The 27,860-nt window shown below is 40.0% G+C and overlaps 1 protein-coding gene across 16 annotated transcripts in view; it reads right to left on the reverse strand.

Moving 5' to 3' along the window:
• LIMCH1 (LIM and calponin homology domains 1) overlaps nt 1-27,860 on the reverse strand; it is a 341,748-nt gene that overhangs the window by 120,664 nt on the left and 193,224 nt on the right. For 5 of the 16 annotated variants that reach the window (XM_017958654.3, XM_017958655.3, XM_017958656.3 and 2 more), the window contains exons 4-5: nt 15,776-15,796; nt 13,953-14,078 (exon numbers count right to left, since the gene is read on the reverse strand). The exons of the other annotated variants lie outside the window; for them this stretch is intronic. In XM_017958654.3, coding sequence (XP_017814143.3) covers nt 13,953-14,078; nt 15,776-15,796 — 147 coding nt within the window. The remainder of the gene's footprint in view (nt 1-13,952; nt 14,079-15,775; nt 15,797-27,860) is intronic. 16 annotated transcript variants of the gene reach the window in all.

Here is a 27,860-nt window from a genome sequence, read left to right on the forward strand (position 1 = left end):
TGAGAAATGAACACACCACTGCATGTATGTTACACGTGCCAAAAGGATACTAGAGAGAGGCAATCATCCCCTATCATGCGTCTTTTGAAGCAGTTAAGTGTTTCAAATTCCTTAAAACACTGTTTGAGTGTACAGTGGGGGAGGAGAGAAAGGACTTAAAGCAATTTTGCTGTTACACTCAGCAGTGTAAAGAATATTTTTGAAACTAAAGACTGATTGAGAAGGACATCAAAAGAGTTTGATTTGTTTGATGTTTAGACACATATACATGACACAGATCACTGTTACATTAACAATGACCGTCTGTACACCAGATGGACTGAGCAACTATGTCAAGAGACATCTGACTCAGTGCCATTTGAAAAGCAGATTAAGGTAAAACCATCCTTAAACAAATGATTTCCCCATCTCATGTTTAAGGGTGCAACACGCTATTGTGAGTTAAAATAATCGAGAAAATTGCAATTAACTTTTAAGACGTTTCCTGCCTCAGTAAATGCCACTGTGTAAGGATCAGAAGTGGTGACATTATGCCCAATCAATTTCAGTGACTGGGCAAGATTCTTACAGGACAGGAGGTGGTAAACAGCCCTGACATTCAGAGGTACAAAGTCAGGTATAACCTAGCAGCTGGCCTGTAGACTTACATAATCATTTTAGACTTGACATTTCTATAATAGCTCTTATTCTGAGCACCTTGACTGGCAAAAAGAAGAAAGCCAAGATATGTGCTACTCCATTCTCAGAACCTTCTTTTAACGTTTTGGTCCCACTAAAAAAAAAAAAATCACACATTTTTCTTCTGTTAGTTTTATTCATAAGAAATATAAATAGAGCTGGGTGCAGTGGCTCACATTTGTAATCCCAGAACTTTGGGAGGCCAAGGCAGGAGGATCCCTTGAGTCCAGGAGTTTGAGACCAGCCTGGAAAATATAGTGAGACCCTGTCTCTATTTAAAAAAAAATTAAAAACTAGCCAGGTGTGGTTTTGCGTGCCTGTAATCCTAGCTACTGGGTCACTTGAGCCCAGGAGTTCAAGGCTACAGTGAGCTATGACTCCATTGCACTCTAGCCTGGGCAACCAAGTGAGACCCTGTCAAAGGAGAGGAGGGGAGGGGAGAGGAGGGAAAGGGAAGGGGGAAAGAAGAAATACTAATGGTCAATAAATATGTGGGGGGAAACTTGGCCTACTCCCCAAAAAAAATTTAATGCAAGTTAAAACAACAGCAGAGAAACAGTTTTACCCATCAAATTGACCAAGATGAATAAGAATGATAAGATCCAGTGTTGGGAAGGTATAAAGAAGTTGACAGTCTCAGATTCAGCTATCAAGGGTGTAAATTTGTTCTATACTATATTTTAGAAGAGTGATTTAGAAATTGATATGGCTTGACTATGTCCCCACCCAAATCTCATCTGGAATTGTAATTTGAATTGTAATCCTCACTTGTCAAGGGAGGGGCCAGGTGAGAGATGATTGGCTCATAGGGTCAGTCTCCTCTATGCTCTTCTCATGATAATTAGTGAGTTAGCACGAGATCTGGTTGTTTGATAAGTGTCTGGTACTTCCCCATTCTCTCTCTCCTGCTACCATGTAAGACGTGCCTTGCTTCCTTCACTTTCTGCCATGATTGTAAGTTTCCTGAGGCCTCCTCAGCATGCAGAAGTGTGAGTCAATTAAACCTCCTTATAAATTACCCAGTCATATTTTAAAACCATATACATGGAAATAATTCAGTAAGCATTGTAGGGCCAAAAGCCTTAGGATTTTGCATTTGTTGGATTCAGATACTCTCTTTTGAGGAATCTATCCTAAAGAAATACAAATGGACATTCACATAGATTTTTATGAAAGAATGCCCATTGCAACATTGTTTAAAATGAAAAATTGGAACAACATAAATGTTCAACAACAAGAGATTGCTTAAATAGAATTATGGTATATACTTATGTTGGAAATAATTATGGTATATACTTATGTTGGTATATGCTTACGTTAGGCAATAAAATAATTTGAAGAAGTTTAATCCTGAAGTCCAAATGGTGCCAATATTCAAAAAGATATGTATAAAAAAATCACTTGTGGCCAGGCCTGGTAGCTAACACTTGTAATCTCAGTGCTTTGGGAAGCTGAGGCTAGAGGATGGCTTGAGCCCAGGAGTTCAAGACAGCCTGAGCAACATAGGGAGACCCCATCTCTACAAAACATTTAAAAATTAGCCGGGTGTGGTGGCACATACCTGTAGTCTCAGTTATTCGGGAAGCTGAGATAGGAGGATCACTTGGGCCTAAAGGGTTGAGGCTGCAGTGAGTTGTGATCATGCCACTGCACTTTAGCCTGGGTGAGAGAGCAAGACCTTGTCTCCAAAAAAAAAAAAAAAAAAAGTAAATCACTTGCAGCTGAACTATTTGGAATAAGCACTGTGGATGTATAATTTTAAAGTTGTTTTTCTATATAGATATAAAATTTTTCCTCCCTTTCTAACATTGTGGGCTTTCCTAATAGGTAGTTTATTCACATGGTTAAAAAAGTACAGAAACGGGTATACTGTAAAGTTTCCCTCTTAGTTCTGGCCTCCAGCCACCAAGATTCCAAGCCCCAAAACAATTAATATTTTCAGTTTCTTATACATATTTCCAGAAGTATTTGGTGTACAGTCATCCCTTGGTACACGCAGGGAATTGGTTCCAGGACCCCTAAGTATATTAAAATCCATGTGTACTCAAGTCCCACAGTGAGCCCTGTGGAACTCACATATAGGAAAAGTCAGCCCTCCATACGTGAGGGCTTAACATCCTGGGAATGCTGTATTTTTTAATCTGCATTTGGTTGCAGAAGCAGAACACTTGGATGCAGTGGGCCTACTGTATACTGAAGAAAATCTGTATATCAATGTATTATCAAGAGTCAATTCTGTTTATGAATCTCCTTATACATATTTCACATCCTCCTCCATATTTTAATATTTTTAAACCCAATGTAGTTACATCTTGCTTTTTTTAAATTAGTCAAAGATAAAGAATGTCATCATTTAAAAAATTATTATATGGTATTCCATAGTAAGACTACACTCAAATTAGGCTAAACACAAAATTTACTGGCCAAATCAAGGTACTTTTGAAACAGAAGAGCATGCTATTCCGAACTCCTGCAGAACAACAGACATAAACAAAGACCATCCCCGCCAAACCTGGATGAATGGTCATCCTAACCATAAATGACCACAACTAATTTTACCATTTCTCTGTTAATGGACACTTAGGTTATTTTTAATCACATGCTACCACAAAGATGCTGCAATGAAAACCTCTTTATGCATGTCATTTCACATAAATGGAAGTGCATCTGTAAATTATAATATTTAGAAGAGAAGTTGCTTAGTCAAAGGATATCTGTATTTTTAAAAATTTCTTAGGTATTTCCATATTGTCCTCCCAAAAGGTTGTCATCATTTTCATTTCTTCTGACATGAGCAAGTGTTGCCTTTATAATAAGATACAACAATAAGTTACTTTTGAAATTTAAAAAAAAGTCTGGAAAAAAGGTATATTGAGCAAATTTAAAGCATTCTTCATCATAAACACATATAGAAACACAAGACTGGAAATAATTAAAGTTAAATGTATTTGGACAAATAGAAGTTTCAGAAACAAACATAAACCTCACAAGAAATATGCACAAATCAACAGGTTATGCAGAGGGTGAACTAACAAACACTTTGTAAATGTATTGCTTATTAATGTCACTGTGCGTGTACCATCCCCTTTTTACATCTTACACATTCTTCTTTTTGTCCAACTAGGCAAGTTAGTTTTCATTTGAAGCCAATAAATGACAACAAATGGCTGACAGAAGCCTATCTTTTTTCTTCTCAGAGAACAAAGAGTTCCAGAAAGGTTATTCTTCTTAGAGGCAGCTAGTGTAATACCAACTGTGCCCATTACAGCTGATGGACCTGAAACCCCAAGTAGTAGGGGATTCTCCTATAAGATCAACAGGCTGGGAGTATCTGCTAGAATTGTGCCATCTCAACATTGCAAGAAGCAAGTATCTACTACCACCAGGTACATTCCTGCTTTGTGTATTTAAGCTCCAGGAAAAAAAGACACAGCTTCTTTCACATATAAAAAATAAAACCCACACTTGCCAAAATGTGTTTTAAATATCTCATATATTTAGGCTCTAACCTTAAACATCTTCCTACTACTCACAAGACGCTCCTGATAGGAGCTTTATATATATCATATAAATTTGTATGCCAAGTAGTTACAAACTAAGTACAGAGTGTTCTCAAACATATGACAGAGATTTCCATGAGCACTTTTTAAAGAATGTCATACCTGCATGATGAAACAGCATTTGAAAATTATTTCCAAAAGAATACATCCCTGAATGAATCCAATTTAAAAAATTCAAACTTGTAAAGGGTTTGTGAAACTATAGCACCATGCTGGCACATAATAAATATTTACTGAATGATTGCATTTGGGGTGAGGCAGATATTTACCCATTCAAACCATACCTGATGAAATAATACAGAGCTAACAGGTAAAACATCACTTTCTCAATCTCAATCACAATGCCTTTAAAAATCAGTGATGTTTTTAAAAAATGCTATCTGGTGTCTTCACACTTAACGCAGTAACAACAGCTACTAGTCAGAATAATTACATTAGTCTTCTACCAATGGATATTTAGAGGTTACAGGTTGTTTCCGATCGTTTGCTACTTCACAATATGCCGTAATAAATTGTGTGTGTGTGTGTGTGTGTGTGTGTGTGTGTGTGTGTGTGTGTGTGTGATTTCACATAATTGGGAGTGCATCAGTAGGATTTTAAAAACCATAGAAATGAAATTGTGTTGAGTATTTCACAGACATTATTCTTTTCATTCTCACAACAGCCCTCCAAGATGAATTCAGTGGTTCCTAATTTACAGATGAGGAAATTAAAACCAAAGTTCAGAGTGGTAAAATGATTTCTCCAAGGTCATACAGCCAGCAAGTGGAAGAGATGGGATTTAAACCTACTCCCAAGTGCCCTACCTATTTCGCTCCCTTACACAGTCTCATAAATGTTTTCCCAGAAGGCAAAAAGCAAACAGCATAATGGAATACTCGAGCCACATTTGAAGTCTTAATAGCTTACATTCAACACATTAAAACAATGACAGGGATGATGGTTAAGCTGATAGGTTTGTGGCCTATGCTTATCTCCCAGGGATGAGTCTGGATCCTAAAATATGAAAATGGATGGGGGCGGTGGCTCATGCCTATAATACCAGTCCTTTGGGAGACTGAGGCAGGTGGATCACCTGAGGTCAAGAGTTCGAAACCAGCCTGGCCAACATATTAAAACCTCATCTCCATGGAAAATACAAAAAAATTAGCCAGGTGTGGTAGCACCCACCTGTAATCTCAGCTACTTAGGAGGCTAAGGCAGGAGAATCACTTGAACCTGGGAGGCGGAGGTTGCAGTGAGCTGAGATTGTGTCCCTGCACTCCAGCCTGGTCGACAGAGCAAGGTTCTGTCTCAAAAAAGGAGAGGACAAGGGAGGGGAGGGGAGGGGAGGGGGATCTTCAAGGATGTAAGTCAAAATCAAGATGGTCCTCTTCACACCTTCAACACATTTTGTCTTTCTGAAACTTTTACTTGATGACCCCTGCCAGATCCCACCTGATTCTGTACTTAAGATCTGCCTGGAATAAACCTAGTTCAACAAAACCCATGATATTTCTTGCCTTCTGAGTTTGCATTATAGGAAAGAGTTTTGTTTGAATAATTTGGCACAAATTCCCTCACAGATGGCATATAAGAGAGATTTGTCTTCCTAATTGTATTATAGATGGGAGCTTATGGCAAAGGTCCAGGACTCAGAACTTTAAAAATAGTTCTTTAAGCTAATGACCTAATAGCCATTAGCTTTCATAATCCAGTATCTCCCTTGGGTCCCTTATAATACTTTACACACGCAAAGTGTGTATTACAACCTTTATGAGGATCACTTGACAACACGTCTCAAAAACCTTAAAAATGTGGGTTTTCTTTGATCTAGCAACTTTACTCCTGGGAATTTGTCCTAAAAAACGGTCAGGAAAAAAAGAAGGTTTATGTACACTATTGTTCATCACAAGTTGACTTACAATAGCTTAAAAATAGCAACCATCCAAATGCTCAACAATAGGATTGCAGTTAAATAATTTATTGCACATTCATGTGAGAAAAGGGTATACAGCCATCAAAATAGCATTTGCAAAGAGTACTTAATAACATACCGAAGTCCTCATGATCAAGGTCCAGGGAAAATGAAGGCTGGAAAAGTGATGCACAGTGTGACCTCAACCATGTCATTTACATACATATCAACATACAGAGAAATTACTAAAGGAACATCAACCAAATGCTAACAGTCTCTGAGTGGACTGCTATGCATTATTTTATTGTCCCTTTATATATTTTTTAATTTTTATTTTTACATAGTGATTACATACCATAGTTAAATCCAGAAAAAGATGGCAACGTTTTTTTTAAAAAGATTTTTTAAATTGACTGTTGATGCTGTTGACTTTCTCAGCTATTGGTCTTTTCCAGTGACAGCCAAGCCAATTAGACGTGGACTATTTTTCTCTTGCCTTCTGTTGTCTGAAAATTCACTGCTTATTGGCATCACCACTGGTGCACAGGAAGAGGAGACATGACAGTAAATTTCAAAGTCATCTTTTTGGTAGGAGAGGCTGATTGCCATACATTGGTTTGGAGAAGATCTGAAAGTCCTACACTGGCTAACATTACTTGGAGATTTTCCTTATCTATATAACCCCCAATACAGAAATTGTCCCATTCCTGTAGATAACCATATCTTGGTCTGAGGATCTAAGAACCTCTAAATCAGGCACTTCCGTGATGTCACTGAATAGCAGTAGCCCTTGGGAAGTGCTTGCCTCCTCTGAACGCTGTCTCCCCCTTCAGTTTCCTCATTCCCAAAGCCTTATGTCTAGAAAGTTCTTAACTCACCTAAGAATTACTGACTAGGTCCTATCTAACTGCCAAGATACTGAAATCAAAACACAAACAACATGTGACAATACTCTGGTCGTGCGATTTCACAGACTCTAATTCCAGTTCATTTCAGCCTGACCTTGCATTATTCCTTTCTGTGTTTTCTCCTCCGAGCTTATGAGAGAATCTGTTTCATGTTATTTTCCTTGACCATTACTTATTTAAAATTTGCTACTAAGAGCCTTGCTTTTTTCTGCCAGAAAATCTTATCTCACAGGTCCTTTTTTTATTTACTTCACTGTCAAATTCCACATCACTCAAACTCCACTCTTAATTTTCCTTTTGGTATTAAGATGTCTCATATTTTCTTTCCTTAAGTAAAAAAACTAGGATTGTAAAATATGCAATCTTGGGCACTAAAATGTAATATAAAACCAATTTCAATGGTAATTCCCCCAAATCCAATGTATTGCTAATCATCAAATTTTGTTTCTCTGTGGTTTCTGAACCCCCAAACTGTGTGTATCTCTATACAACTTATAATTTGAGTGGGGCACTTGCAAGATCATTATCTTGCATCTGTGAAGATGTTGTTAATTTTGTTACATTTCCAGATGGAGCAGTGTTTAGGAAAGTTCGACAAAGCAGAATTCAGCTCAGCAGCTAACGTTTCTTTTTCTCATACTCAGTGCCCATCTCACCCTCTCCATTTGCTCCTACCCCTATCAACAAACCAACCAAAAATTATTTCTTAGAACTGCTCCTTTCATGTTTCATTCATGCTTAGGTAGAAATCATTGGAGATTAAAATATCCCCAGTCTCAGATCTATTTCTAGTTTACTATAAATGAAAGGCTGCTATAAGGCACCCCTCAAGGAATTTCAGGCTCTGGTAAATACCTAATAAGAATAAGGGTTTTTGAGGTGGCACTGGTTTTCGACATCCTTGACATCAAACCCTATAAAAGCCATCTACTTCCCCTTCCTTTGAGGCCAGGCACCACACCACTCTGGAAACCCACTTTGAATTTTGTCATTACCTGCAGTGATACTGTAGAAAATCCAGTACCATATTCCATGGCCGAACACATTATCCATCAGGCTCTTGCTCACCCTCAAAATGCACTAGTTCTTGGACCTCATACCAAACCTCTAACCTGTTGATCACCCAATGGAACATATTGGCTCCCTTATAAATTCATCGTTTCCAAATTCAGCTGAGTCCTTGTGGAAGCCACAATTTTATCCCATTGCCCTCAACAACAAATCCAACTTCCTGCTTCTCTCTTCATATTCTCTCTGCTACACCCGCCCTGGCCAGTTACTCTCAGACATCCTTGCCTGCTGCTGCCCTGAGAAAGTCAAGGCCTACAGAAATGGCACTGTCAATACTCCATTCCTTTTTTATACACCCCTGTGTTCCATCTCCTTTCCTCTGTTCCGAGGACAAAAGAAGTCTCTCCTTCCTTGTCAAAGTCATCCCTTCCTAACTTCCAAGACTTCACACCTATTTTCCCCTCTCTTCTCTGTCTCTGTCTTCATCTTTTTCTCACCAGTTTTCTCCTTGTCCTATAAACAAGATAAAAAGCATTTCTACCCTAATGAACAGTCCTCCAAGGGCTGTGTGGCTCCCTGAGCCACATATTCTCTCCTCTTCCTTCTCAGCTCTCCTGTCCACAAGAGTTGATCATAATAACAGTCTTTATTTCTCTCCTCCTGTTTGATCCCCCTCACAATCTGACTTCAACTCTAACCATCTGGTACAAATCCTCTTAAGGTCAACAATCATTCCTTACTTGCTAATCCAAGGGACACTTTTCAGTTCTTGCAATGTGCTAAACCTCTACTTGCATTTGACACAGTTCATTACCTCCTCTTTCTTCATTCTCCTTCAAATGGATGCTAGAATGCTCCACTTTCCGCTATTTCTCTGTTCCTTTTTCTCAGTCCTCCTCCTGAGTCCTTTTTTCTCCCCCAATCCTTAAATGACAGTTTCTCCAAGTCACACCCCATGGTCAATAACTCTCATCAGTCTATTCTCGTTGGGCAGTGCCATTCATCCTTCTGTCTTTAACCTTTGCCTAAATGTTATTGATTTTTAAATTCCTCTTGTCTGTCCAGAACTACCTACTACACATTTCTTTGCCACAAAATGTTCAGAGCAGGGCCACTGTTATAGATGGTGTGAAATTATAACTTCCTCCTTTCCTCAAGTGCACAGGTCCAAACCAGGATTCATTCTTCCTCCAAAATTAACACCTCTGACTTAGCATAAGCATGCAAACCAAAATCAGCACGGGCTAGTGTCTACCCCACTGCAACGCTAATGCAAAACATATCACTGAAGGAAAAGAGGGCTGATAGAACAAAACTAAGGCTTAAACTTCAGATTCAAGAGCTCCTGTTGAAACTGGAGAGTCCCTATAGCAATTAAGTGGAAGTGAGGCCACACGTTTTGAAAGTGTTTCTTTCAAACCCCTTGGAAAGCAAAGTTTTGTTAGTGCTATCAGCAGAATGCCTCAGGTCAGGGCTTCCCTGTAGGACTACTGGTTAAAGCATAGAATGGCCACAGAATTATGCATGCCAGGCAGGCTATTTTCAGCATTCAAGCTGATGCAGCATATCTAATGTTTTGCTGAGATCACAGAGTACATTGCCAAGGATACCATTCTGTGTTACTGAGACACATGGTGACACTCATACCTAATATCCCACACTGGGACCTGCTGTCCACCAACCATTCTGCAAACATGTGGTTCATGCTGGGCAGACCCTCAGCTGTGTCCTCAGCAATGATGCTATAAATGGCTGTCATTTAGTCTTATCTACTTCCTTACGAAAGAGAAATTCAGTCACAATGGCCAGAGAAATGCTAAATAGATTAAATAGCATAGGAACTTTAAAGCATAAATCCTTTCCCAGTGATGATGAGGAACAGAACTTTAATCAACAGGTTATTTTTCAGTGAACTAAAGTGAATTTGATGCACAGCCAATATTGAGAATCTGCTTTTAGTAGCATTTTTGGAGTCCTTATTATGTTTCATTATCTTTGAAACCCACTTCAGTATTGAACGTGGTCCTCGACTTGACTACTTTAACAATGCATCTCTAGTAATCTGAGTACATACAATATATTTACTATAGTATTTGGAAACCACAGATACTGTAGCTAATGTGTTCAGCCAGATTTAAAAAAGGTCCTAGATTTCAGCTGGGCCTCATCTTCTAATTGACTGTTGAGGACGGACCTTCCTATTCTTTTACTTCGAGTTTCCAGGTAGAGGAAGCTCCCTTAGCATAACCCCTGGGCATTTTTCTGCCATCTTGTTCATGGGGTATCTGAGAGATGAAGGAACTGAGTATGCGTAGCCAAGCCTCCTCCTCCAGCTTCAGGTAAAATGTGCACTTTCTCTTCCACTCCATACGAGAAGTTTTACGGGAGCTGCCCCTACAGAGGAGAACTGCATGCTGGGCTCTTCCTGGGGGCTGAGTGGGTAAGTCTGGCTTAGTTCAGGCTAAAAGGGCAGCAGGCATCCTTGCCACAGACCAAAGTCTTCAACTGAGCTCTTAAGAAAGCGAGCATTTTGATCTCCAACTTCTGCATCTCTCAAGTGGGGTAACAGGTGACACAGCATTATTAATCATGAGAAACAAAACCAATTATTAAACAATATCTATGCCGGTTTGGGTGTAGGCATTTACATAGACAATTCTTCTCAGTTTCCCTCAGTTGGTAATTTCTATTCAGTACAATGTTAAGAAGCACAAAATTGTTTTTTGTGGTTTTTTTTATTATATGGTACATTTCTTGATTACATTCTGTGCATATTTTCCTTACACCATATGTAGAAGGTCAAGAGAACAAAAAACTAAAAACACAAACACAAAGAGACAAAAAGGGAAGAAAAAATGTAATAAGCCTGCCAGTGCAGAAAGATGGGCCACATAACCTGAATAGAGAGGTAAATAACATGTCTAGAATTTGAGAGAAAACTTTAAAATGTTTATCTCTGCAATCAATTTCAAACTCAAGCAACCTTTCAATGGTTATTTACTACTCATAGTAACCGCCAACACCTAGACCTGTAGCCTCGCCTTATTTTATGACAAAGGAGACAATTTACATTTGACTATTCCTCCAATATCCACAGACATTTCATCAACATTTTGGCCTATTTTAGCAGCATCATATTTTTCTCATTCAGTCTTTCTGAAGGAAAGCCAGAAGAAATCATCCATTTTAGAGTATTTTTCCAGCATTGGTTTTTGGAGAAATCTAGATCCAAAACTAAGTAGAACATTATATCACCACTGTTTTGAATACATATACTCTGCGTGCATGTGGATGAAACCCATGACACCCCATTGCAAGAGAATGCAACAGTTCTTGTGTTGTAACTCTGGTGTATCAGATCAGCTGTCACGTTGGATGCCCTGAAGCTGGACCTTGACAACTTATTGTTTTAAAATTATTTTCAGATTACATGACTTATTGTAATGTGATAGGAAAGCTTTCTTAGTGATGAGTCTGTAATTTCACCGTCAATTATGGTTGTAAATACTGGATCCTATTGACATTTATTCCTCAAATGCCATTTTACTGCCCGTTTAAGTAACTGTCATAGCTACTAATTCTTTTCTTTTCTTTTTTTTTTTGAGACAGAGTCTTGCTCTGTTACCTAGGCTGAAGTGCAATGGTGCAATCTTGGCTCCCAGGTTCAAGCGATTCTCCTGCTTCAGTCTCCTAAATAGCTGGGATTACAGGTGGGTTCCACCACGCCTGACTATTTTTGTATTTTTAGTAGAGACGGGGTTTCACTATGTTGGCCAGGCTGGTCTCAAACTCCTGACCTCATGATTCACCTGTCTCGGCCTCCCAAAATGCTGGGATTACAGGCATAAGCCACCACGCCCAGCCTATAGCTGCCAATTTTAAGGATATTACCTGGGAGGTGAAATGAACTTATCATGTTTTCTGATGCCACTTAAGCACAAGATTTCTAAAAAAGGGCTATTTGTTACTACTACACAAGTGTAGCAATACTTCCAAAGATAAACATAAAAAGACCCAGATTCTAATCACGCCTTTCTGGGCACTTATTGGTAATACTGGGCAAACTACATAATCTCTCTAAGCCCCAGGTTCCTCATCTATAAAATGCAGTAACATTTACCTACCAGTTTTTCCTGGGGAATAAAGGAAACAATTGAAGTATAGCACCTAAACTCAGTACCTAACACTAAGTAGGTAATTAAAAGTATGGGCTCTGGAATTTAATTCTGCCTCAGTCACATATTACTACTATTGCTACTACTGTTGCCCTTGTCATGATTATTTTTTAATAAATACTTTACTTATTTGGCTGAGAGCAAGTAAAAAGTTAAAAAAAAGTTTTGTTGGCTTGGCGCGATGGCTCACGCCTGTAATCCCAGCATTTTGGAAGGCTGAGGCGGGTGGATTATGAGGTCAGGAGATCGACACCATCCTGGCTAACACAGTGGAACCCCGTCTCTACTAAAAAATATCAAAAAAATAGCCTGGCGTGATGGCGGGCGCCTGTAGTCCCAGCTACTCAGAAGGCTGAGGCAGGAGAATGGCGTGAACCCGGGAGGCGGAGCTTGCAGTGTGCGAGTTCGTGCCACTACACTTCAGCCTGGGTGACAGAGCGAGACTCCATCTCAAAAAAAAAAAAAAAAAAATTTGTTGACATGCTTATAAAGCCAACGAAAACACTTACTGAATACCTCAAACATGCCAGGCATTGTTCTGAGGGCTTTACATGTATTATCTCATTAATCTTGAAAACACTTCATTTTAATATTATCCCATGTACAGAATAATATATGAGGAAACCAAGGCACAGAGAGGTAGAGTAACTTCAGCATGCATGCACAGCAAGTGACGAGACAGGGTTCAAATCCAGGCAGGTCCCGCCCTTAACCTCAGCATCCTCTATTCTGCCTCCTTGTGCAGACCCATCAGCTTGTATTGTTCTATGACACACCATTGGGCAGAGCCCTTGCTAGTTCCCTGAACTTGGTGAAAGGAAGAACAGCTTTAAGAATAGAGGAGTTTGAGTGGGTAGGTTTTGCAAGTATTCTGATGGGCACTTGTAAGAGCATTGCTGATTGGGATCAAAGAATTATAGGATTGACAATGATTGAGTTCTCATCATGAAGCTGCCCAGTCTAAGCTTGAAAGGCTTCGGTGTGAGGAAGTGGCCAATTTCTGATGCATTTCAGCACATCTTTGAATAACTCGGTATGTGACAGAGAACTGTTCTTTTTTAAGTTTATTCCCAGCTTTAATGGGGTATAATTAACAAATAAAAATTGTATAAAGTGTACAATGAGATGTTTGTATATCAAAACATCATATTGTACATTTTAAATTCATACAATTTTTGTATAATGATTTTGTGTAGAATGATTAGCATATCTATCACCTCACACAGTTATCACAGAAAACTCATTCTTATATTGTATCAACATGTTGCTCCCAGTGTCTTCTCCTCATTGGTTCTAAGTATACTTCCAGGAAACTGCCTACATCATGCTGAGGCTCTCTTCTACCCAACTGCCCTTCAGTATTCTGATATTTCGTCATGTCTCCCCCAAGATTATCTCTTCCCCACATTCACAGCCTCACTCAAAGCTCTGCAGCCCATGGACCAAGGAGTAATTTCAACTTTCAAGTCCTATTATCTAAGAAATGTATTTTGTAAGGCTATAGCTGCCATAGATAGTGATTCCTCTGACGGATCTGGGCAAAGCAAATTGAAGACCTTCTGGAAAGGATTCATCATGCTAGATGCCATTAGACTATTTGTGATTCTTGGGGGAGCTCAAAATATCAACATTAACAAGAGTTTGGAATAAGTTGATTCCAGTCCTCACAGATGATGTTGAGGGGTTCAATGTGACATGACCACCCATATGGCCTGACTCCTACCTTAGCGTCTTCACCAATAGGGATGCCTACTTCCGTGGTTAAGAGTTCAGGGATGAATGAGACAGACTTTGGTTTGAACTCTGACTCTGTCTTACTAATTTTGAGATCTTGGACAAGTTTCCATATCTGTGAAACAGGAATAAGAATATAGTATACACTGTCAAGGTTAAATAAGAAATTCCCAAGAGCTTAGTGTCATGCCTAGTACACAGTCTGTATGTTAGTCACTTGTAGTGGCTATTATCATTGTCATCTTAGACACTGTCAGAGTGTGGGGCACAAATTGAGATGGGATACCTACCCTGGTTCAGACTCAGGGTGGCACAGATAGAGCAGCAACAGATTGCTAAGCTCCAACCACACACATCACAACTCCAGTCCCAAGGCTGAGACAGCCAAAAATGCCCACTTTTCCTTCTCTCAACCATCAGATCCCCTGGAATTTGGGGATCTAATCATTCACCAGTCCAAGCATACTTGTGGTAAAAAGTAGCTGGACCATTGTTAAACATCTTGGAATTCTTCTTAGAGAAAGATACAAAAGCTAAGGGTTATTTTTACCATGAGACAAACGAACTTCTAAAAAATCATAAGACTCTATCTGGAACAATGAAAACAGACACCAAACACCAGTTTGAAATATATATATACACACACACACACACACACATATATATATATAAACCGAAATAGCTAAATTCCTTCTGGGTGTTAACTTCTAACTATCTTTCCCAAGATGGCAACCCATGACAGTTAGCCCTCAAATCACTATGCATAAACCAAAGAAATCTTGGCTTAGATGACTGATCCTTGCTTATAACAGAATGGTGACAACTAGAAAACAAAACCACTCCAAGATCCCACGAGCTTCTAGGCACTGGCAACACAGCAGTGTCGTGTCACTTTCACAACTGCCAAGGTCTAATTTGAGGACACCGCTTATTCATAGTTTATTCTCTTATTTGTTTTTAAGAGGGTGTATCAGTCTGTTCTCACGTTGCTATAAAGAACTGCCCAAAACTGGGTAACATACAAAGGAAAGAGGTTTAATTGACTCATAGTTCTGTAGGGCTGGCTGGGGAGGCCTCAGGAAACTTAACAATCATGGCAGAAGACAACTCCTTACAGGGCAGCAGGAGACAGAATGAGTGCTGAGTGAGGGTGGAAGCCCCTTATAAAACCATCAGATCTCATGACAACTCACTCACCATCACAACAACAACATGGGGAAAACCGCCTCATGATTCAATTATCTCCACCTGATACTGCTTCACACGTGGGGATATTACAATTCAAGGTGAGATTTGGGTGGGGATAGAGAGTCAAACCATATCGTAGGGACAATTTACCCTTCAGGTAATTTGGATTTCCTAGACTCAATGGCTTATAGTGAGAACTGACATCAGTCATGCTAACCCTATGGAAGTCCCTGGGAAGTTTCTGGAATAGGATACATTAATTTCATTGAAGACAAAATGGGGATCATGTCTACTTTTTTCTGTATAGAAATATTGGGTTCAACGTATGCTGCAATAATCATGCCTACTTTTGTATTCCCCTACAGAGCCAAGCACAGACCCTTAACCATACTATGTACTCAATAAGTATTTGCTAAATAAATGTTCCCAAATTGCAGGCAAGTGTGTCTTTTATTTTTCGTTATAATAACCTTAAGCAATAATGCTTTCATGGGAACCAGGGAAACCTGAAATAGCCTCAGTGTGAATTCTCTTCTGCCCCCAGAGCAAATGAGTGACAGAAGTCTCTGGATTTAGCTACCTGAATTCTAATTCCAGGTCTACCACTGTGGGCAAGTTACTCACCTCCTGTGCTCCTTTTCTCATCTGTAAAACAAGAATAATCATATTATCTATACTTCTTACACTTGTTATGAGCAGTAATTGAAATAACATACAAAGTACACAAAGAGAGCTTTGAGCCTAAAATGAGCACTAAGTAAATATTAGGTATTGTTGTATTATCTGCTGGGTGATGAGCCTAGGGTAAGTCACTTAAACCTTCTGTTCTATAATTTCCTCAGGTGTAAAACAGAGAGTGGGAACACAGTTCCACGGATCCTCCTGCTCTAGGACGCAGAGAAGAGGACTGCTAAGGAGTCCAACACTCCTGACTTAAATTTGACAGGAGATCCCTGATGGTAATTTTCTGATTGTTGGTCCAAGAATGAAGAAGTAGGCAAAATGTTATGGTCTCCTGTTTTCATCTCTAATAGAGATATATTAGGACTTTAGTGATAAAATCTGATAATGCCTGGCTAAGAGGAAAAGATGGGTGATTTGTAGGGAAAAATGAGAGGGCACTGTCAGGCAAAGCATTCACAAGCAATACTTATTCAATTTTTGCAGGATGGGGAGAGGGAGGTGCTATTCTCCAAAGCACAGTTGCTTTTCAAGCCACTGGTATATTGGGTTTCCCAGAATTTCTCAGTAAACTACAAATTCAGGACAATGGAGGAAAGAAATTTGCTCTAATTTTTAGCATCTATCACTATAAATGACTCAATTCTACCCTTTTGTGTAGGAAAAATATTAAAATCCATTTGCAAATATCTGGGCTGGTTACTTAATTTTGAGAGATACTTGCTTCATTTTACAAGCTGTTTATGGGATTCTGATTATCTATGCTCCAGATACATCTCTGGAAAAGAATAACACATCTGGAGTATGGATATCAGGATAAAGACAATAATGGGTAGCACTTACTGAACATTTACTGTGTGTGCATACACTACAGCCCCCCATATATATCCTCTTTTATCCATAATCTCTTGAATATATTACCACCAACTTTGACAGATCTAGGAAACTGAGTATGGTTTCTGCGACATGGACACTATCACAGAGCTGGTAGGTGATGGCACAGAGATTTGGTCCAAAGTCTATAAAGGCCACAGTCTATGCTATAAACCTTCAACTACTAATAACAGAAGATGAATCTTCCCAACTTAAGCACAGTGTTTGAAGTTTACAAGACAATCCTTTGCAGTGTTCCACTGGAAGAGGAAAACAGACCCACCTTCAAAATTGATGCTGCTCGATTTAATCTAGTTAAGAATGCTATAATTGGAGAATCAAATCCTTTCATAACATTCTGCCCAGTGTACTCTCACTGATTGTGTTCTTTTCTATCAAATGTTTATCAGTTCCGATAAAAGGGAAAGCAAAAATCACCCCTCCCCCATGACCCAGAAAGAGCAATATTTTTCTCCTTGGTGCAAATATCCAAATATCTATTTAATAATTCTATCAAATCCTTAGCCCTACAGAAGGGAGATACAGGAATCAACACTTATTTCCAGATTCCAGCCTGAACTTTCCTATTTTAGGCATTTCCATACCAATAATCATTGCCACAGTGGACTATGCAGCCATCCAGATACTAGGGGTAACAATTTTGAATTCTGCTACAGATTTTGCTATCTAATCAGCACAATTTTTAAAGTCTAAATTAATTTATTCTAGGACAGAATGACTGGACCCATGCTAATTCTCATGACAGATCAAAAACAATTTCCTTTTTGTCTCAGCGTTGCACCAAAATTGTTATCCTACTACCAATACTTATTGACACTTTTCCTTTTCCTTTTATTTCTGGATAGGAACTCAGCTAACTGAAATTCTCTCAGACTTCTTTAAATATTACAGGAGACAAGGGAAAGTTAAAATACCACTCAGAAAGCCTGACTTGTCCTCACCACACTAGAAAGGGGAAAGTAGGGAAAACTTCTCATAATCACTCTACTAATCACTCTACAAATGGTGAGACAAAATTTTTAAAAGGAAGCAAAAGGGATGACAGAAAGTTGTAACTGGAAACTGAATGTGCAAAGTGGAGGGAGGTTGCCAAGCCTCTTTTTCAAAAGAAGTAGGACAGGACGGTGACTCTTTCATGCCCATGTCTGGCCCTGGCACCAGGAACACCTGAAAAAGGGCACCCTGCCTACTTCTGAACACTGCTCAGAGGCTCACGACAGAAACAGAAGCAAAACAAAGCCCCAAACCCACAAGCAATAATGATACTGCCTATGAAAGAGGGTGAGACGTGCAGAAAATGTTTTATAATCAGAATTCTCTCCAGACAGAAGGCTTTTTAGAGGCCTTTGGGGAGATTTCGAAGGATTCTTAAATACCATTTTCAAGCAAATGTTTACTGAAGTGCATGCTCTTGTGACATCCGTCTATTTCTTCACGGTGTAATTAGGAGGCATAAAGAATAGAATTGTTGGTTACTTTTCCCATTCTGCTGTTCCCCTAGTCTCTTTTTGATCAAATTCTCAGTAGGAATTTAGTTCTTCAACATCAGTGGAATTTTTGCAGAATATCCACTTCTTTTTCTTTCCCATGGTACTTGTCTACATTTTAGTGCCCAAGAATATGAACTTAAGATCAAGAGAGATTTAAAGAAATTTTGTAAACTGTTTTTTCATATGAGATAAGGCACACAAACCTCCCCCTTGAAAACCATAAACAAGACTTGAAAGCCCCATGTTTATTTACAGCCTTCTCAAAACCAATCACACAAGAGCAGCGACTATACATTCTAATTAGTTCATCTGTATTCTGCTCACGCATCGCCATGCTCAAAGAACTTTAAAATGTTCATCATCATTTACGAACAAGCCCTGACTCACCAAGATTTACAAAGTAATCAGCAGCAAAGTTAATTGGAATCTAGATTTTCTAACACCTACAGAAAAATCCATGCAGTTCTGGAGGGGGAAAAAATACAGCCAAGGAAGCAAGACTAAATTTATGTGCAGCATTTCTAAACTGGAGAGAAAGGAAGGGAGAATAATGTTTAAAACATTTAAATCTGTGTGAGCACAGTATTGTTTCTTTTCCCTTCACATTTAGGTTGAATTAAACAACACAGGGTCAGACAGAGCCTGGCAGCTTCGACAGATCCAAGTCAGCACTTGGGCTTCTCATGGGTCAGAAACATCCTGAGGTGGGAAAGAATCAGAATAGTTGTTTTTTTGGTTTGTTTGGTTTGTTTGTTTTTTTGAGACAGGGTCTGACTCCGTTGCCCGGGCTGGAGTGCAGTGCTGTAATCATGGCTCACTGCAGCCTTGACCTCCTGGACTCAAGCGATCCTCCTGCCTCAGCCTCCAGAGTATGGGACTACCGGGGTGCACACCACATCCGGCTGATGTCTGTATTTCTGTACATCCAGGGTTTCATGATGTTGTCCAGGCTATTCTTGAACTCCCAAGCTCAAGCGATCCACCTACCTTGGTCTCACAAAGTGCTGGGACTACAGGAACATGCCACCATGCCTGACCAATTTATTTTTATTTTTTATAGAGACAGGGTCTCACTATGTTGCCCAGACTGGTCTCGAATTCCTGGGCTCAAGTAATCCTCCTGCCTCAGCCTCCCAAAGTGCTGGGATTATAAGCGTGAGCCATCTTGCCCGACCTCAGAATAGTTTTTAACCCAAGCACAAAAAAGACAATAGAGAGGCAAGTACACAAGGATGAAGCTTACACAGAAGCACATTTGAGGGAGGGGAGGACCGAGGTTTTCATTCATGTCTATGTACTTCAGAAGCCTGGACTTTCACCATTAACAGAGTGCTGCTTTCCACTGTGCCCTTATGCTTATATAAGATAAATGACAGTCAGACTTGTGTGGCCCTAAAAGCCTTGTGCAGGAATTTGAAGTCTTTCACTGCTGCAGTGAAAGGGCAGGAGAGTAACAGAATCCCTCGCTGTGCTTTGACACACGAGCTTCGACAAAGGCCAGGAGGAATAGAAAGGAAAGGGTAGATGTGTGTGTGAGAGAGTGAAGACTTAGAATCTGCAGAACTTTGCAACAACGAGATGGAAGGGTGAGTGCTGGGAACGCCTCCAGGATGCTGGCTATAAGAATTGTGCTGCCAATAAAGGACATAAGGTGTTAAGGGAAATGAGAAATGCAGATGGAGGATTGGGTTGTGCGATTCATTACACTTTGGACAGTTTGAACAGAATAAAGTGGAGAAATTGTCAGGAACACAGGAAAAGAAGTCTAGGTAGTACTTGGAAATAAGCCCTGGAAAGAGATCGGGACTATCAATAGAGACTTGGGAGTTTTTGGCATATGGACTTGGGGTTCCTTAGCATATAGACAGTGGTTTAAAAGAAAAGAGCAAGCAGAGTTGTCAAGAGAAGAAAGATAGAGAGAGGTGCACAAAAATCAAAGACAGAACCGGAAGAATACCTGTGTTGGGTAAGGGTAGGGTGCATATAAAGGCAATGTAGGAGAGCTAGAAGCTGTGGTGTGGCAACAGTCAAGAAGCAAGCTAATTTCAGGTAGTGACTGACCAATAGTATCAATCACATAGGAGGTAGCTGATGGGGGTTAGTGACTCTGAGAGTAGGTTTAATCCCATGAAGAAGTGGAAATCAGACTGGTACAAGCTTAAGATGTGAGATGATGAGGGATGATGATGTAAATGGAGACTATTTTTGCAACGAGTTGCACATGAAGAAGAGGATGAAGAAAACGGGAGTCGGAGGATGCAGCCAGGTTGGGGAAGGGGGATTTAAGAGTAAAAGAGGGCTTAGTAGCTTTGTAGACTGAAGGGTAGAAGCTGATGGTAAGATGAGGGGTGGAAAATGTGAGAGGGATGGACTATAATAGTGGGGCTTGGTTCAGAAGATTCTGGAAGGAAGTAGGATCAAGACAGGGAGGAGGCACCCTTCTTCCTGTACAACTTTGGGAAAGAGAACAGGACACAGGTTACATGGACCATCTAAGACAGAAGAAGAAATTGAAGGTGCTCCTGTAAAACAACTTGAAGCTGGACTTTTGATTTATTTTTATTACGTTTTAGGGGGCAAAAACAGCAAGGATATTGTATTTAAAAATCTACACTTCTTAGAGAATTGTATTTAAAAGACAACAAAAATTGCCTTCCACACATATTGTCATAATCCCCAGCCCAGCTCTATCCTGCCAAACTAATCTGCCAAACCAGATAAAAGATTTTTTTTCAGCCACGAAGACAATGCCCTTTTGGGCAATACAAAAAAAAAAAATCTGTAGGTGTTTCACAAAGCTAAATTTCTGCATTAGTAAGTCAAACATTTATCATAATATCAGATAGTGAAGACAAGTCTGTTGAGATTCAAAATCCAACAGTTTTAACAAAGAAAGAAGCTCTGCTTGCCTTGAGATTATATACAGGGACCCTCCTCTTCATAGCATCGACCCAATCATTCATGAGCTAGAATCATGCTACATGCTGAAGGAGTTGATAGAAAATGGTCTCTACATTTCAAAAAATGTACTGTCCCAAGGTGGAAATACACAAATGCATCTTTCATAAATACAATATGGCTGACATCATCGTAGAAAACTGGACCATGGGCGTGGGAACCCACTCAGAAGTGCCTAACGGGGCTTCAGTGAGGTGATGTGAGCTGGGTCTCCAGGGCTAACTTCAGGTTTGCCTCTTTTCTGATGAGGGAAGGGCCAGGACAGTCATGGTATTGGGAGGTGGAGGAAATAGAAATGAGGGACTGGAAATAAGGCTGGGCAGACTGTGGAAAGAAATATGGATTGTAACCTGCTGGGGAACAGAACCAATAAAGATTTTGAACTGGAAAGAAGCATAATCAGACATTACTGCCTAATTTGTCTTAAACCATTCATTTAGCCAGTGGCTTAAATGATACCCTCCTATACACCGCCCCTCTATTTGGTGAAATTCCCATAAGATCTAAGGCAGGCATCTCATTCCTGCCTTTACAACTCTAAGAGACAAACTTTGAAGTTTTTTTTTTTCAATGTTGGTATCAGTTTTTATGACTCTTTAGAGAAGAGTGAAATGATCCAAGAGTTGTCACCAAAGCGTCAAAGTGACCTAAAAGCACACATCATTTATGGGTGGCTACTACTTTGTCTGATGTGTATGGAGCAGCTTCATTTAAAGCTTTATACAAACTGACATCCAGGCACCATGAGGAGTCCTTGAGGAACGTGAAACACCATCACCACCAGGCTGACACGTGTGGCCACTGTGATAAGGTAGATAATCCGCAACCCTTAAAACCTAGCTATTGGACATCAAGTTTCAGAGGAGATTGAGTTGAGCATGAGGATATGAAAAAAAAAAAAAAAAGTGTGTGTTGGTGTCAAGGTCAGCTCTCCAGGATTCTTATTCAGACCCTAACCTCACAATTAAAGCTCCCACAAAAGCCCACACTGATTGGAGCCACCTTCACTAGAGGGTACTTTAGGACCGCCCTTGGCACTTCCAACCCGCCAGACTACCTTCACCCTATGTGGCCTAGGTAGGGGTTCCTTCCATGCAGTGTCAGGAGAAGTTTCTGGTAAATCAAGTTTCCCTCAGCACCTTACATTTCTAGTGGTGTTTTAACACCTCACTGATAAAAATTGTGCTGGGTCTGCTCGCCAGGCCACCTTTAGTAAGAATTCTCCTCACAATTCTAATTACACACACACACACACACACACACAGAGAGAGAGAGAGAGAGAGAGAGAGACAGAGAGAAGCTATAAAGATTTTTAAAACACACACATTTTAACATCTTTGCTTGATTTAGACCTATTTATTGAAAGAAAAAGCATCAGTTTAAACTTCCCTGGATACCTTTTTAAAAATCATCTCTTCTCTCGATTCTTGTAAACTCTAAATATATGAGAGAGTGGAGTTAGGTATATTTTTAGTGTGTTTTATGCACACTAGCACATGAGGCTCCCTTGTATAACCCTTTTTACGAAGCTTCAAAGGTAATTTTACACTTATCTTTGCGTTTATGCCATTGTTGGTCATGATGACCTTATAAATGGAGGCAACTCCTCCATCCTGGTATTGATGCTATGGAAAAATGAGAACCACTTTATAACAGCCCACATGATGATACAATTTGCAACATTAGAACACAAGGAAGGTCTGTGTTCATCATGTGTCAAGATTGTCAAGCAATCAATAATCAGTGCATACAGAACTGTTTTTGTATCCCAAAGAAACAGAGATAGATTCCTGGAATAGCCATTAATGACAGTTAAAATAAACAGAATTCTGTGTAGAATGGCTGCTTTAATAGCAGATAGGCTATATAAAGAGCTCTATTAACCTAGTTGGATGCTGTATGCCAAATACTTTCCCTTATTCAGGGGAGATTTCTTGGAAAAAGTAGATCCTGTGGTGAATTTTAAAGAACAGCAGTTATATGATTTTATCTCTTAGAAACCTAATCTCTTAGTTTCAAAAACACTCCCCAAATTGCTTGGTTCAAAGGGTAATTCCCAGTTTGTTTTTACCAAGATTATGTCTCTACAGAGAGAAGCCACAAGACAGGAGGAAATACTCAGGCTTCCACAAGTTCAAAGTCAGATGGATTCAAATCCCATCTCAGCTGCTGCTTAAGATACGAGGCTTGACTTAATTCATCTAAGTCTCAATTTCCTCCACTGTAGATGGGGAAGTGTAATATACTTCCTAGGCAAGGTGCAAGCAATAGATGTAAACTGCCCAGTGCCTGGGCACATCAGGGGACTCAAAAACTTGTAGCTAATTTAATAGCAGAGTTAGTGATCAAAAAAGTAGAACCAGGGACCTTGACACTGGTAGTCATCTCTGTATGTTATGATATTTTCTTTTTTGTGTGTGTATGATGGAGTTCTGCCCTTCTTGCCCAGGCTGGAGTGCAATGGGATGATCTCAGCTCACTGCAACCTCTGCCTCCCGGGTTCAAGCAATTCTCCTGCCTCAGCCTCCCAAGTGGCTAGGATTATAGACATGCACCACCATACCCAGCTAATTTTTGTATTTTTAGTAGAGATGGGGTTTCGCCATGTTGGTCAGGCTGGTCTTGAACTCTTGACCTCAGGTGATCCACCCGCCTCAGCCTCCCAAAGTGCTGGGATTTGGCTAACTTCTTTTTTCAGATCATTTTCCAGATGTTTGCTCTACATGTTACCTTTCAATGAGGGCTCTGCCAACCACTCTATTTAAAATTACTGGCCAGGTGTGGTGGCTCACACCTGTAATCCCAACACCTTCGGAAACCAAGGCAGGCAGACCCCTTGAGCCCAGGAGTTCAAGACCAACCTGGGCAACACAGTGAAACCCTGTCTCTACAAAAAGTACAAAAAATAAAATAAAAATAAAAAATAACCAGACACTGTAGCATATGCCTGTGGTCCCAGCTACTCGGAAAACTGATGTGGGAGGATTCACTGAACCTGGGAGGTCGAGGTTGCAGTGAGCTGTGATCACACCACTGCACTGCAGCCTGGGCAACAGAATGAGACCCTGTCTCAAAAATAAAATAAAATAAAATAACACTCTACAGTCTTTCATCTCAGCACTTTACACCCTTGTTTACAGAACTTGCTGCCTAAATATGTAAGAAAAAAAATTCTTGCTAGTTTTACTGTTATTATCTGTTTTATCATTAGAATGTAAGCTCCTCAAGAGCATTTTGCCTGCTGATCAATTTCCAGTACCTGGTGATTTTCTGATATTTGTTCAATGAATGAAAAAACTTCACCTAGATTTGTTTTGCATTTTGAATGCTGGATTAGTCAAAAAGGGGTGATGCTTCCTCCCAGTACTTATACCCCAGCTTTAGAGTCGGGCAACACCGAGTACACTGCTAACCAGGTATCCTTAGAACCAATGGAAGGCGGTCAACTAGCTCTAACATAGGCACACCGTGTAGTTGTGAGTGACAGAAAGTTTTGATAGGCTTCAGTATTCACCACATGCTCTTTTGCCTAAAATCCTTCACACTTATGCCCATCAAGTGGCACAGGGGAAAGATGTTTGAACTTTCCATGAAAATAGTAGGACACGCTTGCTAAACCAACACCACCCTGAGTGTAATGTCAATCAAGTTCATAATGTTCAAGAGAAACCTGCTTTTTGCAATTTGTGAACAGTTTTCACATCCGCTAACTATTCATGCCTTGTTCGAGCAGATGTGTCAACATCTCACCAAAACCCCAAATATCAATCAAATGGCAATGACTGGAATTTTAATCAACTACAGGAGTTCTCAAAAAGAATGGAGAAGACTCCATGGCAACAAACATGTCACAAAGTAGATAATGCCTTTTAATCCTGACTATTGAATCTTCGACATCTATCCTACCCTTCTGCAAGAAGAGCACAAATTCTACAAGAGCAAGGACTATGTTCATGTCTTGTTCCCTGCACAGTGCCTGGCACCTAATAGGGACATGATAAATATTTATGGAATGCATGAACGTAGTTAATTCAAGACATATTTCAAAGACCCTTTACAAAACCCAATTGACACGGTTCAAGGACTAGGCATGAAAGACAAAGGTTTTTTTCACAGGATGGATGAGACTTGGCAGCAGTATATATAGCAAAAATCTGAGAAGTTTTATTTTTCTCAAGCTTAATGTGAGATGAGGGCCAACTGTGCAATTCATCTGCTAAGTAAGCTAATCCCATCTCAGCCTAAATTAACAACTAATAGAAGCAGTGTGTCCAGAGGATAGGAAATAATGGTTCCCCTGCAGTTTTTACTGGTTAGACCACGCCTGAGGAAGGTTGTACAGGTCTGAGTGCACCTTTTAGGAAGAAATACTGATAGAATGATGAGTAGTCCAGAAGCAAGGTCTCATGGGTGATAGCAGAAGGAACTGGGAAGCATAAGCACAAGCCTGGCATTGCCAACTAGAGTAAGATAGGTATGTGGAGCAGTCCCTCATCACCCATCACCTTGGCCAACCTCAGCAGAGCCACCAATCCAGCCATCTCAGGTGCATGAGCAATGAACACTTGTTTTACAGCCCTGAGGTTTTGTGATTGTTGCCTAGTTCAATTGCAATAATAGATAAATGACAAAAAGAGAAACAGTGGAATATCTATTAAATATGAGTGGAAGCAAAATAGTTCCTTTTCCTTAGAAGAAGGGAATGGAAAAACTGATTCAAATGGCTCTCAAGAAGAAAACTTTGGATTTCGAAAATTGTAGTTTTATAAGGACTGAAGCCAACCATGAAAAGAACAGGCTTTAGTGAATTTGAGCTTGGAAACCAACAAAGCTGGCCACCACACCACAGCTTCTCCAGGCCCAGGTGCTGAACCTGACTTGCCCTGGCCTAATATTGCTGAGCTTGAGAATTCATTTAGGTCAAGGATATTATCTGTTTTGTTTTTATGTCCCTACACATTGAGATAACAGCACAGGATCTGGTACATAGTAGGTATGCAATACATAGTAGGTAACCTAAAAATGAATGGAGGATGCCAAAGCTGGCCTCCAGTCCCTGGATCCAAGAGGGAAGATGACTGAAACTGGCTCAAGAATCTTTCATCAGAGGTCATCACCAGCACACCATGAAGTCTGATCCACTGACACCAACATCCTTTTGAAATAAGCCTCCCTTCCTCCGTTCTTTCATTCCTATCATTCAGAGTTACCACTTTCTTTTAATCACCATGAAAATGGATCCCAAGTCCTTTACCAGGTACACACGGACTCTCAAGACTTAGTCCATATCTCCCTGCCCTCCTCATCCCCCACCACACCCCACCTCATCCACTGGTCTAGTGGTGCCTTGCACACTTTGCTCCATGTTTCTATGCCCTCCATCACGTTGTTCTATCTGCCAGGAACATACATACCACCTTTTTCTTTCTGCCTGGTGAACTCAATTATCCTTCAAGACTCACCTCCTGTGTTACTTTCTTTAGAAAGATTTCTCCAAATTCCCAAGTGGACTCAATTAAGGTCCTCCCCTATATTCCCACAGCACTTTGTGAATATATCCATCTTATCACCTACCATGCTAAACTGAAATTGTCTGCCTCCTCCACTAGCTAGTTCCTCAAAGGTGGAAACCATGCCATTCATGGTTGTAACCCTGAATGCACAGTGGCTGGCACGGTAGACACTCACGTGATAACAGAACTAAACTGGAAGTCAGACAGCTGCCCATCACTGCAAGAGATCTCACAGAGACTAGCTGGTCATCACTCCAGAAGGGAGAGAAGAGATTCCTGTAGCACCTGGAAGGCTAATTATACCAGTGGCACCTAGGGTCACGCTAACCCCATAATTACATGATTTTATAAATCTCCATTCAGATTTTGGGTATTACAATAGGAATTAAACACATAAGCACTTTGCACTTTTATTTTTTAAACCGTTCACCTCAAAGAATTAAAATTCCTAAGGAGATAACTTTATATATTACTTCTATGAGCCATGAACCTGAACTTTCAGCTCATAATTCTTAAAGTCTGCCTTACCTCTGATTACATAAAGCTTTAAAATTGTCATAATCATTATAATCAAATAGTAATAAGGACATAAAATGCAGAGCCTAGCAGAAAGGCAAACAGATTTCAGCAAATATTTTAAAAAGCTATTTTATCCAAGCTCCTGAGAAAAGGACAGCATTAATAAAGAACAGACCAAGTGTCTAGAAGAGGTAGTGGCAGGGTAATTTGAATATTTTGTGGCACAAAATTGTTAAATATCTATGTTTATAATTTTTATGGATTGGTGAGCAGCAGCCTAGGACAACAGGAGACAGGAAAAGTCACTGATTCCAAAAGAACATGAGCCATTGGGGAAAGGCTCCAAAGTAAGGCAATGGCATTTATATTGGGCCCTGAGCTCATGATTCCAGCCTTCTGGAGTGTTCTTGCTCTCAGATGGATCCTGATGCAAGCATGGCACATGCCACGTTTTAAAGATCAGTATATGGAGATATAAAGGATGCATCACATAGAGGGGCTGTCTACAAGAGAAGACGGTTCTTCTTTTCACAGACTCTTCACACAGCTCATGAACACATAGTGATATGGTTTGGCTGTGTCTCCACCCAAATCTCATCTTTAATTATAGCTCCCACAATCCCCATAAATTGTGGGAGGAACCCAGTGGGAGGT

The sequence above is a fragment of the Papio anubis genome, chromosome 3 (assembly GCF_008728515.1).
Source record: "Papio anubis isolate 15944 chromosome 3, Panubis1.0, whole genome shotgun sequence".
NCBI classification, from domain to species: Eukaryota; Metazoa; Chordata; class Mammalia; order Primates; family Cercopithecidae; genus Papio; species Papio anubis.